The sequence below is a fragment of the Pezoporus wallicus genome, unplaced genomic scaffold (assembly GCF_028554395.1).
Source record: "Pezoporus wallicus isolate ANWC-B61680 ecotype Strahan unplaced genomic scaffold, APGP_CSIRO_Pwel_v1 contig_7073, whole genome shotgun sequence".
NCBI classification, from domain to species: Eukaryota; Metazoa; Chordata; class Aves; order Psittaciformes; family Psittacidae; genus Pezoporus; species Pezoporus wallicus.
Window position 1 is genome coordinate 902,578 of NW_026641326.1, and position 14,329 is coordinate 916,906.

The 14,329-nt window shown below is 44.9% G+C and overlaps 1 protein-coding gene across 3 annotated transcripts in view; it reads left to right on the forward strand.

Moving 5' to 3' along the window:
- Positions 1–13,652: 13,652 nt before the first annotated feature.
- SLC25A26 (solute carrier family 25 member 26) overlaps positions 13,653–14,329 on the forward strand; it is an 83,384-nt gene continuing 82,707 nt past the window's right edge. For all 3 annotated transcript variants that reach the window (XM_057422927.1, XM_057422928.1, XM_057422929.1), the window contains exon 1: positions 13,653–13,868. In XM_057422927.1, the coding sequence (XP_057278910.1) occupies positions 13,836–13,868 (33 nt within the window). In that variant the 5' untranslated portion in view covers positions 13,653–13,835. The remainder of the gene's footprint in view (positions 13,869–14,329) is intronic.

A 14,329-nucleotide genomic window follows, 5' to 3' on the forward strand; every position in this document is an offset into this window, starting at 1 on the left:
GCTGATATCAATCCTAGGCTGGGGGAAACAGTCTTTGATTGGCCTCTGGGGTTCCTCTGGTTGCTGAATGTCTATGGCATGGGAAAATGTTGGTGAGAAATCTGTCAGATAAGCTTTTCCCTTGAATCAATAAAACTCCTTTCCTCTGAAAGGGATTTCTTGGCTATTGCCATACAACTAGCATTGAGAGAGAAAAGAGCCATCAAGTTTAGATGCCAACAGTGTCAGTTTAATGCTAGAGGGAAGGACTTGCCTTCATGTCAGTCCTGAGCCATTTCTCCCTGTTGTCACATTTCTGGGCTTACCAGAAGTGGCCATTGCTTCTGCCTCTCTTTGCTCAGAAAAGTCTCTTTAACATTGGCTTATGGGAGAGTTTTGCTGCTGTCTGATGCTGCTGTCTTGGCTGCCAGTTGGCTTTCTCAGGCCTGAGGTGAGATCTGAGTTGAGTTCTGCCCCGATTTCCGGCTTACATGCACAGGGAACAGGCAGGGGAATGATCTCCATCCTCTCCCTCACTGCAAAGGAGCAGAGGACTCTGCAACCCAGTAACCTGTCCCTTCCCTGTATTCCTACATCTTTATTGCGGGAGCATTTCAGCTCTTGTCCTGGGGTAGCAAAATTTTTGGCTGATATTACTGAGTAGTTTTAATTTTAAAATGACTTTATCATTTTGAGAAGGGTGATGAGATGTGCTGAGGGTTAGTTTGGATGTCTGAGCTGCAAGAGGAATTTTGAGATTTGATCAGAGTCCACTGGAGAACCTATTTTAAGTATGCTGAAAATGAAAGACAAGTACACCAAAAAGGGTTCAAGAGCATTAGTACTTTCAGCCTGAGGCTGTCCAGAGCCCTTAAAATACATTGTGTCGGTTTGAAGAAATAAGGCACCATTATGGCTTTGGCATCAAAAGCAATGTAATGGCTCTTCTTTGCTGTCAGTGGGTTAAAGGCTTTCTCTGAACTTCAGTGTTTTCAGTGGAAGATGTGTATAATGAGCCTGGGATGGGGCAGTCTGTCACAGATCATTCAATATCTGCAACAAAGCAGAGCTGCTTCAACAGTCCCTGAAACAATATTTTTCTAGTTGAAAGCGATGTTAACAGCATGTTGAAACTCTAAGTAGGGGAATGGGAGGATTTTAAGGTGACTTCTCTTGGAAAGGCCAAGAGTTTTCATACACTTCTCTTTCAAAAGGCAGATCAAAGGAGAGCTGCTCATTGTGTTTTTTTGAAATCGTTTTGGAAAGTGTAATAGAAAGGGAATGGTAATTCAATAGAAGTAAAGAGCTGGAAAAGGTATTTTAGAGGAAAACTAACTTTTTTTTTGGCACCCTGGAGAGGTTCTACACATGCTCATCACCCTCACACATGGGAAGTATGAAGTGTCTTGAAGCATGGCTGGTTCAGCAAAGCTGTCCCATGAGCCTCTCCAAGGAGAGGTGAAGATGCCCCCAAGGCAGGGAGATTCCATGCCTGATCTGTGCCAGTTCTGTTGAGTATCCCAGGTGTGCTAAGAGCAGAATTAATGTATTACCAATTTTACTGTCTCTCTGGAAGAAAAACACGGAAACCAAACGTATCACTTGAGCTTCCTGTGAGAGCGATTATTAAACCAGCTCAGGGCTTTTCTTCCAAGATCATAAGCCTAGCTGACTTTCTTATTCTAATTCAAGTGGGAAAGTAAGATAGCATGTGGCCTTCAGTCTCTTCTATTTGTACATGTTTCTCAGAAGATTAATTATTTATGATAATGTAATTATAGAAGTGAACAAACAAGTGCATTGCCCATTCTCCTTCCCCCGCAAAGAGGCTGCAGTCTGTCAACAGGACACTAGATGGTAGTCTCGGTTTAGAAACATCTCCACGGGTGTCCAGCATTGCGTTGCATTGACAGTAAATCGCGGCTGTTTCAGCGGGGTTTGCTCTTTGCAACACGAGATTTGAGGTGAAGCAGTTGTGATGTTGAAACGTTATTGAAAGCAGTTCTTTGCAGTTAGGTTCAGAGGCTGGTAAGCAATTCGCAGCTGATCTCCAGAGAAAGAGATTTCTCCTCCGATAATTTTGCAATTAACCACTACTGATCTACCTGAAAGCCAGTGAAATCTCTCTGATGGTGTGAGCACAAGTTGTGATCAAAAGCGAAACTCGGTCTCTAGGGTATCTCAACGACTGTAGTAAATTGAACATGGAAAACATTTTCCCCCTTATCCCCCTTACTTTGGAGCAAATGTATGAGCAAGTGTCACCTGAGACCATGGAATTGTCCTAGCTTGCACGCTATTACATGAAGTTGTCCTAATTCACTTTTGGGGTGGACAGACTGTGACCCATGAAGTCATGCAAATTTTATCCTAAATTACTACGTTACTAAATTACTTGCATTCTTTGCTAGGGCTCCAATATGCTTTTAGATCAAGCCTGTTCTTTGAAGGAGGTGGGCTAGAAACTTTAATTTGTATCTTCCCCAGTCAAGCCCCAACACCCTGTAAGACACTCCCCTTTACCTGCTTCTCTTCCCTGAGAAGTCAGAATTGTTAAGGCTTATTTTACAGTTACTGCAGATACAATTATAAAAAATAAAATCCACATATGCCATCAAACTGTCAAGAATAGAATACGAAAGAATTCAATAGCAGCACTGAAGCAGAAGATACTTAGTTGGCTTCATTTCCCACTGACCAATATTCAGGCTATTTTAGAAGTGCCAGCTGGGGATGGAGATTCTTCCAGCCTTCCCTGAATCAAAGGAAGGATTCCCTTTGGCACCAGTGAGGTTAAGACTCTCAGCCATGTTCCTGCTTGCTCTGTTCGTTTATGTTTCAGTGTGAGATTAATAAAAAATGCATGTGGGATGTGGAAATAGCGGGTTTTAATTATTAGGTATCACAGATTGAGAAATTAATTCAATTCTCACTGCTAAGGGACTGGGAATGGAATGCAAGGAAAAATCAGGCATATGTTACTCCTGATACAACCCTTTTGGTTTCTACAAATTGCAAACTAGTATTGATTTTTATACATAAGCTATGAACAAAAAGGAATTACAAAACTCCTCAGCAGCCTGAAAAGCCAATATCGACCAAGCTCAAATGGCATTTCGGAGAGCGATGCTTAGCTGATGAAAATAAATAGCACTAAAATAGCTTCTCACTTGTAATTTTTATCTAATATTGTATCAGGTCTGTAATCCTTTGGAAGTGTCATCTAATGCATCACTGGTGACTGCAGAGATGTGTGCAATTAATAAAGAAGGTGCCTGGATGTGGAATAGCTATCCACCTCCAATCTTCTTGATAGGTTTCAGTTTGATGTATGATATTCTTCTGATGAAAGTACAAAATCTATTAGCTCACAAAGTGAGTCTCATTCTTGAGTTCCAGCAAAAGAAGTCCTTTGCTCAAGGCCCACTTTCATACCATCAATTTGTCTTTGTCCCAGCATGCATCTTCAGCTGTGAAACTATGTGGTCATGCCATAATTCTTCTAACAAGAGTGGATGTGGGGTTGAAAATGTGGATTAGAATCAAATCTGGTTTAGTATTTTGCTACCTTTTAATACCTGCAGCAGAGGAAGGGAGTAACACGAAGCAGAGGGGTGTGAATGGACAGGCTGCACATGAAGGGAATTCTAGCAGGAAGGAGAGTAGAGCATGGGTATGGGATGACTCAGATCCTGTGGGATCAGTCTGTTCAAACATGCAGATACGACTTCCTACTATCATCCTGGTGCCAGTAGAAAAGAGCCTGTGGAGTAGGCATTAGGTCTCTGAATGCATCTAATGTTCTGCTTAAACCAGTCCCAGGTCTCCCTCAGGTTCAGCAGAAAGTGAGACCCAGCTCCTTGCCTTCCCAGAGCACTCTTCAAAATGCTGGATTCTTTCCTTTCAAGGGAATTTCAAGTAATCCTCAGTTCCTTCAGTAACCTCCAGTACTGAGATGAGAGATCCTACTAGGCAAGTGCTGCTGTCATTTTTAGGCTCAAGAGGATATCTGTTTGTACAACCTCTTCAAGTATATAAGCTCCTACTAAGTACGGAAGCTTGTTGCTTGCAGTAGGACATGGGTGTTTCAAGTTCAACACACACTTTGTCAGTCTGAAGCTTGAATCTACCTGTGGCCAATGGCAACAAGAGCAGCCCCATCCCTTAGGTTAGAAATATAACTGTTTGACTGGTTTGAAATTAAACTGAGAAGCAGGAGTTGTATATGACCAGATAAGGAAGGACTTCAGGAAGCCTTTCTCTCTATCTTCATATCCAAGATGAACTTTGATAAACTTGGATTAAAAAAAAACAAGCAAAATTTTCCTTCCTCTTTTGACTTGCAAATGAAGCTAAACTTTTACAATCAAATCTGATTTGAGTTTACTTTCAGCTGAAAAGTTCACCACAGACTTAAAAGACTAAAGCCAGGACTGTAATTGCATATTGTGGACTGCCCCTGCTGAAAAAGTTTTCCTGATTTCAGAGCAAAATCCTACTTAGTGAGAGGGGGTTTTGTACTAAATGAATGGTTAGAAATGCAAAAGTTGATGTTTCTCATTCAAATGCAGGAAGGATATTGGTTCAGATCCCTCCTCCCTCCTTTGAAATACTATTTACCTACATCAGAGCTAATAAGGTTAATGTGTTAGATATTCCCTCCAGTGTAAATTGTATTGGTGGGAAGAATACTGCCTGAATAGAGTCCTCCAGCTCTCTTCATTTGCTTTCAATGTGTCAAATTAATTTTGCCACATGGGTAATAAAAGCTGTGCTTCTGTGTATTTCTGTAAACATTGTATGATTTAGAAAGTGTTTATAATTTCTTTCAACAATGAAACTTAAACTGTGCACAGTCCAATACCAGCGAGTAATTTCAGAAGCGACTGAGGCATGTAATTGAGTTTGTCAGAGTAATTGTATTTTGGAATAGATAGTGGTGTGGGGTTTTTTTAGTAGTTAGACTCTTGTATTTAGTATGCTGATTAATTCTATTAGAGGAGTTAATTAGACTTAGAAGGTGGGGGTGTGAAGGGATACAAATCACTTTAAGGCTCTGCATTTAACTCAGAGTTGATGACTCTGTGCATAGGGAAGGGCTGCCTCTCCCTGCTTTGGACTCAAGTGTGTGATTAGAGCTCATCAGTGCAGCCCCGCGCCTGCTGACAAGGACGGGCGATGATTATGGATGCAATTCTCTTTCAAGTGTGAACCTCCGAACTGAGGTACTGCCAGGGTACCTGCAGAGTTGACCAGACCAAAAAATAAGCTCCTGTGCATACTCCATAATAATAATTACAATATCTGTGTTTCTGGCACAGCCTCCCCATATTGTTTCCTGTAAAGAATAAAAGGCAATAAGGAATAAACAGGCACTGCTTAAGGGCACTCTCTGGCTTTGCAGACTTCAGAAGAACTTGGGCCCAAGTCTTAGCATGAGAGATTGATTTTCTCCTGTGAAAAAAAGAAAGACTTGGATGCTGGAGGTGCGGCAGCTGCAATATCAGCCCTGGAAGCACTTGAGCTGGGAGCTGAATGCAGGTCTGCTGACATCTCCCAGCAGGAGCTGGCACATCTTGCTCACAGGCAGCTGCACGGCCCCTGCCTGCACCAGAACAGTAGATGATCTGTAGAGGAGCTGGCTTGTCTAGAAGAGGCAGATGACCTTGCAGCTACACTAAAGAGAATCTGTAGCTCTGACCCAGAGCCTGTGCTCATGGAAGTTATGAACTATTTTAGCAGAGCATCACTAGCCCTGGGATGCAAATGGAGGACTGAAAGACAGTGATTCTTCCTATCTGTTAGCTGGGTGCTGTGCACAAAGAAGTAAAGCCGTAAGAGTGACTGTGGAAGACCTGACATGGCTCTTAGTCTTCTGCATCTTGGTCCATGTACTTCTGGAGAAGGAGTCTCAGTCTGAATAGACATGAATGAACATGAGCCAGCAGTGTGCAGTCGCAGCCCAGAAAGCCAACCGTATCAAAAGGAGCGTGACCATCAGGTCGAAGGAGGTGATCCTGCCCCTCTACTCTGCTCTCGTGAGACCTCACTTGGAGTATTGTGTGCAGTTTTGGTGTACTCAACACAAACAGGACATGGAACTGTTGGAACAAGTCCAGCGGAGGGCCACGAGGATGATCAGGGGACTGGAGCACCTCCCATATGAAGACAGGCTGAGGAAGTTGGGGCTGTTCAGCCTGGAGAAGAGAAGGCTGCGTGGAGACCTCATAGCAGCCTTCCAGTATCTGAAGGGGACCTATAAGAATGCTGGGAATGGACTCTTCACTAGGGACTGTAGTAACAGGACAAGGGGTAACGGGTTAAAACTTAAAAAGAGGAAGTTTAGATTGGATATAATGAAGAAATTATTTCCTGTAAGGGTGGTGAGGCACTGGAATGGGTTGCCCAGGGAAGTTGTGAATGCTCCATCCCTGGCAGTGCTCAAGGCCAGGTTGAACAGAGCCTTGGACAGCATTGTCTAATGTGAGGTGTCCCTGCCCATGGCAGGGGGGTTTGGACTAGATGATCTTAAGGTCCTTTCCAACCCTAACTATTCTCCGATTCTATGATTCTAAGGAAGGATATTGCAAAAGGGAGCAGCAGTCAGGACTACACACAGTCCAGGTCAACAGGATGAAGGAATCACGATGCTGTGTCAGGGAATTGTTCCCAGGCTGCCTGGTCAGGCCACTATAGCACTGTCAGTAAAAATGCCTCTTATCTTCCAACTTCTTCCATGTACAGATAAAGTAGCCTGGTCAGTACAGGGCATATTTTAATAAGATTCAGAGTGGTAACATCTGGCAAATTCACATGTCATATGCTTCTTATTCTCTGCACACAAACAGCCTATGTTCTCATGCTTTTGTGTTTCTCTTGGATAATGCCTTTTCTGCAAGAGAATACAAATGATAGGTTATCTGCTGGGAATGGCAATGTGGCTCACAATGGCATGATGCAAAGAAATGAACAGAAACTTTCACTGTTGGGAAACTTCACATCGGAAACCAGCTCCGATAAACCCACTGACAAGAGAAGAGCTGGAAATTCTCTCTTGCTGCAAAACAGAAGGAAAAGGGCCCTGGAAAGTCACAGGAAGGTGAACAAGAATTTCTTGTCATCAGTCTCCTTCCGCTGTTCCTGGGAAAGACCTCTCTGCTGCCTCTCAACAAAGGGTTGTGCTCCACAGTGTCAAAACAGAGAAGATGTCTTGCAGCCAGGAGAAGCGACTGAAGTATCTGGGTATTCAGTGGCTATTAAAGCAATAGTTCAAGGCTTTGGGTGTCTACAGATGCAAATACATGCCTCCAGGGATAGTCTAAAATGCCAAAAAAAGTTAAGTCTCTGTAGCTGACAGGATTTATGATCCTGAAAATGTTTAGGTGGGTGCAAAGCCCCAGTCCCATTCCCTCCTCTTCTGGAGCTGCTCTTTCACCTCCCTCCAGGAGCATCCCTGTGGGTTAGACCTGTAATTGGTGACTCAAATACTAGAAACTGGAAAAGGAAGACTGAGGTTAGGCAGCCTTCCTCCCTTGCTGTTGACCTCCTCTTTAGGGATAGGGCAGCACACACATCCTGTCTCTGGTATGGATTTAGGGATGGGACTCTTTGTGGAACAGTCGCCTCCATCCATTCTATTGCTGTCCCTGGCCCTGCAGAAGGGGAAAATGAAGCAAGACTTGATGTGATCTTACAGGACACAGGCAGCATTCTGAAGCGGTTCCAAAAAGGGGTGTGCAGGAGCTTTGGGGCAGGCAAAGTATCCCAGCAGAAAGTCCTTACGCAAGTCTGTACTCCCTTTGGCCCTTTGCTCCCTCTCCCTACTCTGTCATAAATGTACTTTGGTTTCTTTGTCCATCTCTGAGTAGCCAAAACAGACTGAAAAAGACTTTTCTTTGAATTAAATGATACTAAAAATGAATTATATGAAGTACAGAGTGCCAAACACATAGCATGCTTTTTTAAAGCAAGCTATTATTTGCACAGTTTACACTTAGAGAATAGCTGTAGTTTACATGCTAAAGTTCAGCAGTTCAAAGAGCCCTTGAGCTCCTTTCTTCAGTAGCACCTCCCAATAGGTGGATCGTTTTGGCCACAGTGGCTGCTCTATATGTCAATGCAAGCACTTCCTATCAGCCATTGCTCCCTGGGAGCTAGAGAGGGAATTTAGCTGATAAAAACTCTGAGCTGAGCAAACAGTTGGCAACGAACTGATTTCTCTAAAATATTGCTCCTTGTCTGTACAAAACCAATTGCAATTTATTTCTGCCAAGAGGCTGCTGGAGTTGAGCAGCAGATCTTGGGTCATTCACACACCTCTCCCAGGAGCCAAGGCTACTGCATGGCACTGCTGGACCACAGCATTGGGATAAAGGATCCATCCATCCCCATGGAACAAGAAGGGGTCAATGTCCAGCTGTCCAAAACCATGAAATTCAAGGAAATCCAATTTTACTTGAGTCTTTTCCTTAGAAAGGTCCAGCAAAACAGTCCAAGGGGTCATGCTAGGCCTCCACCAGGATGACCTTGGTGTACTAATGGTCTGTACTGGTTAGAAGGGGAGGGTCAGAGGATTCAGCACTGATGTCCATTCCTTCTCCTAGGAGAGGACAGCCCATCCCATGTTTCATTAACACTGGCTGCAGCCTTTGGAAGAGATCAGATCTGTTAATCCTCTCCTATAAAAAGGAAGGCACTAAATCACCAGAATGACTCAAGCAATTCAGTGGCTGAAGGAACCCAGTGTCCTGCTTCCAGGCACTCTGGAAACGTCAGGGACGTTCCACTGGGACCATTTGGAAAGGCACAACTGTTTAGGAGTTTAGGACCATCCTGTTGCAAAGTTTTTCTTAATTCTGCTTCCTGAGTCAATTAAGTCATTGCAGCAGCCCATAAAATGAGCTGAGAACAGATGTGAGTGATTCCAGTGTCCGGGGATTGGACTGTAACCACAAATGCAGGCATAATTTAGATTTTCCTCCATTTCTCTTATGTGCTAAATGGAAAGATTAGATTAACTCAGCTGTGCTGTAGGACTAAGTGCAGGGAGTCTCTGGAACACGTGCTCACATGGAAAAGATCACTATGTTGCCACTGGATCATTATTTCACTTATTTTACCCAGAAGTTAAAATATATGTTCTCTGTCCTCCCCAGCCCTTTCATCTTCAGTAGTCCAGGCAGCCAATAAGGCACAATAAATGAGGAGCATCAGAAAGTTGTACAGTTTAAGGCTTTCTATCATTATTCAAAATCCATATCATCATTAATCACTTCTTTTTCTTAATGAATTTGGGGACTGGTGTTTCTGCTGCTAAGTACTCAGAGGAGTTATTAAATTTCTGGCTGTCTGGTTCCCCCATCTGTTTCCATAAAAATTTACTGCAATTAGTATTTCAGCAAAGTTTCTAAAACCTGCCAGATTTCTTAAGAACAGAGAACACTACTGTAAATGTGAGGGGGAGCTTCTGGTGTCTGAGGAGCAAAAAATGATCTAAAATGCATATTAAACAACCCTTCCCTGTAGTTTGCAGGAGGGTTAAAGCAGGAAAAAAGGGAGACAGACAAAATGAGGAGAGGCTGGAAAAACTGTTGCCTGTCCAGATCCAGCTGTTCACTGCTGGCTTGATATCAGGGTAATATTTCTTTTTCATCCTTCTGAAGTAGGCAGCTCTAGAAGCACATGCAGCAGCCAGGGAAGTGGGCAGAGGGCTGCAGCAGAGCTGCTGAGTATGCAGAGGTGGGGCACCAGGCAATGGGGGGGCTGCTGAAGCTGAGTACCAGTCCTGGGCACAGGACTCTGCTTCCTTGAGTAAGGGCCTTGAATTTTACCATAATGAAGCTGTGGCCAAGAGCATTGTGCCTTATTCCTGGCAGAAATAAACTGCAGAACATAAGCCTGTGCTTCCCCGAGAATATGGCAGGAGTATGTGAGTATCAAATGTTCAAGGAGGCTGGTGATGACCTGCAGAAGGACCATTGTCACACCTATCTAATGCATGGAAACCACACTGCTCTCTGATGCACTGGTGTGATCTCAAGGAAGTCCCTTTGCTCTGCATTAATTTCACAGCTCTGCATCTGTTTGCAATAAAATGGGATAAACAAGATTTGGATGGACAAAGGGCTGTGTTTTGTTCCTATTCTTTCAATTAACAGGCCCCTCCTGCCACAATAGGCTCCTATGGTGCATCACAGCCTCTTGGGTGCCATGTGCCCACAGAACTGAAATTCCCCCTCCAGATGGCCTCCCTGACCCCATTATGTACCTGCTTAGGCACAAATTACAGAGATTCCCGAGTCTTTATTTTCACTGTATTGATGCCAGGGTAATTTTCTGCAGCTGATAAATTTCAATCTGCTTTTAAGAACAGTGGGATGGGCTGGTTGTTTCTCAGGAAGAGCTGTAGGGTGTTGTCCGAGCTGAAGCAAAACTCACATCCAAGGAGAGCTGACTGACTGGAAAGGGTTGGTTTGGATGTGCCTGAATTGCCCAGGAGAAAGATGATAAACAGAATGAAGAGAGCAATGGCTTTAATAAATAAACTGGAACATGTGTGCAACTGATACCACCAGGGGCTGATACATGCCAAGAAGTCTGTTTTTAACATCTGCTCTTCAGCAGCCTTAATTTGTTATGACCAGATCAATACATCTTCTGCTGCTGGTGTCAGACATCCTTTAGCAGCTAGAGACTGGGAGAGGAAATACACACAAACATTTAGACATGTCTACAGATACATAGATATACAGCTAGAGGCATTTTTGTACATGTGCATTGTACCAGTGGAAGGTTTAATAATATGAAATCGATTCAAAATACTGCTTAAGTAGCCCTGACAAAGAGGACCTACAGTGGCTGATACTCATTCCCTATGATCTCTCTTTTGTTGCAGAGTATAAACTAGAGGATTGCTGTGTTGTTGGCAGCTCATATCCCACTCAGTGCATCCAAAGATGCAATATGTTCTTTATCATACTGTAATTCAAAAACTTCTCATCTTTTGCCAAGGCACTGCAAATGCTGAAGGAAGCAAGTGAGGTGCTGTAGGCATAATGGTCATTTTTAAAAGTACTCTTGCTACTCTTTACAGAGAAAGAGAGAAGGGAACAAATAAGGAGATAGAAACAGCTGAACAAAAACCCCAGTGGCTAACAACCTGCTCTGGAGCTGGCAGAGTCAGTATGGACACAACTATTTATTCTCCTCTGGTATAGGGTATTGCACCAGTAGTGCTTGGGAAAAGCAGAGTGTGGCTTGTTCCTCAGCTTCCCCAGCTCGCCCTTCAGCCACAGCAGAAACCAGGCTTGGGAGAAGGTACAAGACCACAAACAAGCTGAAAACAGGGTTGAATTAAGGAATGGGACCACAGACACCCATTGTTCGGGTGCAGTCAGATGCTTCATCTGCCTGTGCTATGTTTTTCTGCTAAGCCCACCTTTTTCACTTGCAGTGGAGATGCTGGGGAGCACCTGCAGTGTTTTCTGGCAAGAAAGAAAGGACACAAGAAAACAAATCTCTTTTTTTCACTCAACTTACTCTGAAAGCTCAGGGGGACTTCACTGAAGGACGTAGCATGAAGATTAATGTTTGGCTTGCGGCATTAAGCAGAACTTGTTCATTTAAGACGGGACAGTGGCTTGGAACAATAGGAGGTTGTGACCTCTACGATGCAGGAGCAGTTCTTCTGGCAGAAGGTGATAAATAAGAGTCGCACAGTGTATTTGAAAGCTTTGCACTGCACAATATGAAAAATGCTTGCTATGACCCCAAGAACCTTTACATCCAGAGACCTCTTGGGCACACGTGGGAAATGAGGTCTCGTTTTAAATGCTGCCATCAGTAGGTTGTATGGGGATAGCAGTAACTCTAAAGGCATGCCTCATTTACTGCAGATGTCAGATTTTTCCCTCAGGATTGTTCCAAAGCACCTGATTTAATGATGCACCTAATTCAGTGATGGACATGGACTTGGAAAATGAGGAACTTCCTCCTTTTGTTTGTTTAGCCAATTACCAGAACATCAGCTGGAAATGGTGGATTTCAAATCACTTTTGTTTCTGTCTAGACAGCAGGGTTCTTTTGGAAACCCAGGTACTCTGCTGGGTATAACTGCTCACAGTCCAGTCTTTGCTATATTACAGCTGAAATATGTAGCCATGGCTCCTGCTTCTTCCAGGAATCAGAATCAAAGTTTTCAGGATCAGTTCCTAGGACAGCAAACTGGCTTGCTTTTGGCTTCATGAACATCACAGGCTTTGGAAGAAAGGTGGTCAGCCAGCTCTGGTGGGGACATTACTATCACCAGCTGTCAAAAGACTCCACTTATGTGATCATGTCCTGATCTGAAACAAGAAGTGATCCTTGATGAGCACAAGAAAAATTAAAACTCAGGACTGATAACCCAACAGATTATTGTAAAAATCATTAAGTTAGGACCAGGAAACCAAGGAGCTGCCTTAAAATCAAAGGAGGCTGAGAAATATAATACATCCAGCTTCTTTCTATTTTTGCCTGCAGAGCTCTGAGCTTTTCACTTAAATGAAAACTAAATGAAATGAAGGCTATTCTGACATTGTTTATACCTGGGGACTGAGGCAGTTCAGAACACAATCTGCAACAATCGGTGTTGCATAAGATCTGTAATAAATTTGCTGGAGTTGGGATCTCCACTTTGATCTCAGTCACTATGCTGCTGTGGGCAGGTGTGGGAATGTGCAGGTGGGTGCTTCCCACCTGCAAACACCATTAGCAGTCTGATGAAGGGGAGCTGAGCACCTGAAGGCAGTCACTGATGCTGACCCATTGTCACATCCTCAGCTGCAACACCCAAACCTCACCCCAAGGGATGTGCTTGCAGCCAAGGAAACTTTGACTTGAAGCCTGGTGATGTTCTGGTTCCACATGCACTGCAGTGCTCTCCAACATTTATCCCTTCTCCCTCCCCTGGAATCGCACTTCCTGTAAGCTCGAGTGTGCTTTCCTGCTGGTGAGGGTTACGTGAGGACTTTGTGCCAAAGACCTCTCTGTAGCTTTTGAAACCACTGCCGATTTGAATGTCCTTTGCAGAGGAGGAGATTCCTCCATGAGACACAAATGCAAAACGCGAAGGTGTTCCCGACAGGATGCGAGTGAAAAATGGCACTTTCCCTTCCAGCGAGAGCCAACACACCTCCTGAGAGCAGGCAGGAAAAGATGTCCCTGGCCAGGAAGCTTTACTCATGACTTGATGCCCTTAAGTGGCTTCTCCAACCTAGCTGATTCGATGATTCTATGTCCTTCTGATCTGTTTGCACGAACAGGGAGCCTGCACAGGACAGCACCAGGACCATGCTGCAGACATGGGTTGAGGAAACACCCCCCAAGCGACTTCACGAATGTTTTTCCCTCAGAAATGCCTTTTTTTCCTCAGTGGACGTAGGTTTGCTCTGAGAGGCCGCGAGAACAGAAAAAGCCATGGGAGCAACTACCTCCAAGAGCCCCTCGGGGGCAGCTCTCTTCCCGCCTCTCCCGGAGCGGCACAGCTGCTACTGCTCAGCGATTTACCCACTAATCAACGCTCAGCAACAACGTATTAACTGATTAACGCCGACTGCTAATTAACGCGCAGTTTCCACACCGCTCTACTGCGGGGCTGAAGGAACCGCCCCCAACTCACGTTAGCGGTGCCGCTTTCCGCCGCGCGCAAGCGCTGTGACGACACGGTCCCGCCTGACCGCGGGTCAGGGGCAGCAACATGGCTGCGCCCGTGTGCGCGTCCGGGGCGCGTCCGGAGCAGGGGATCTAGCCCCGGTCCGCGGCGGGGGGGTAGCCGGTTCGTGCTGCGCTGTGTGCCCGCCCCGTACCGCCACCCCTGCATGGAGCCGCGGGAGTCCTGGGCGGCCTTGGCGGTGAGTGAGCGGGGTCCGGGCCTGCCCGTTGCCAAGGAGACGCGGCGGCCTCAGGTGCCGGTGCCTTGGTTCGTCTCTTCTTGGCTGTCTGCAGGCGCTGGGTGCGTGCACGGTCCTTTGTGAATCATTTCTCCCCCTAAAAGTTACTTCTCGATGTTTTCACCCGGCAGCATCACATGTAAGGTGTCCCCATAGGTAAGGACCTTCTTGGAATTACCCCAGTGACTGCTGTGGGTTCTGCGTGGAAAATCACGGGTGAGGTGCCCTTAGCTAGCGTGAGGAGAGCTGCTGACCTGTGCCTGTTGGGAGGGTTCAGATCCCTGCCAGCTGCAAGGCTCAATGCATTTGAATTAGGTCCTGGTCTTGCTTAATTGCTTTGATGGAGTTAAGTTTAAGGGTATGTTCAACTCCTGGTAAAGGTTTTTCAGCTGTTCTATATTTAATAATGCTGTTGTTACAGA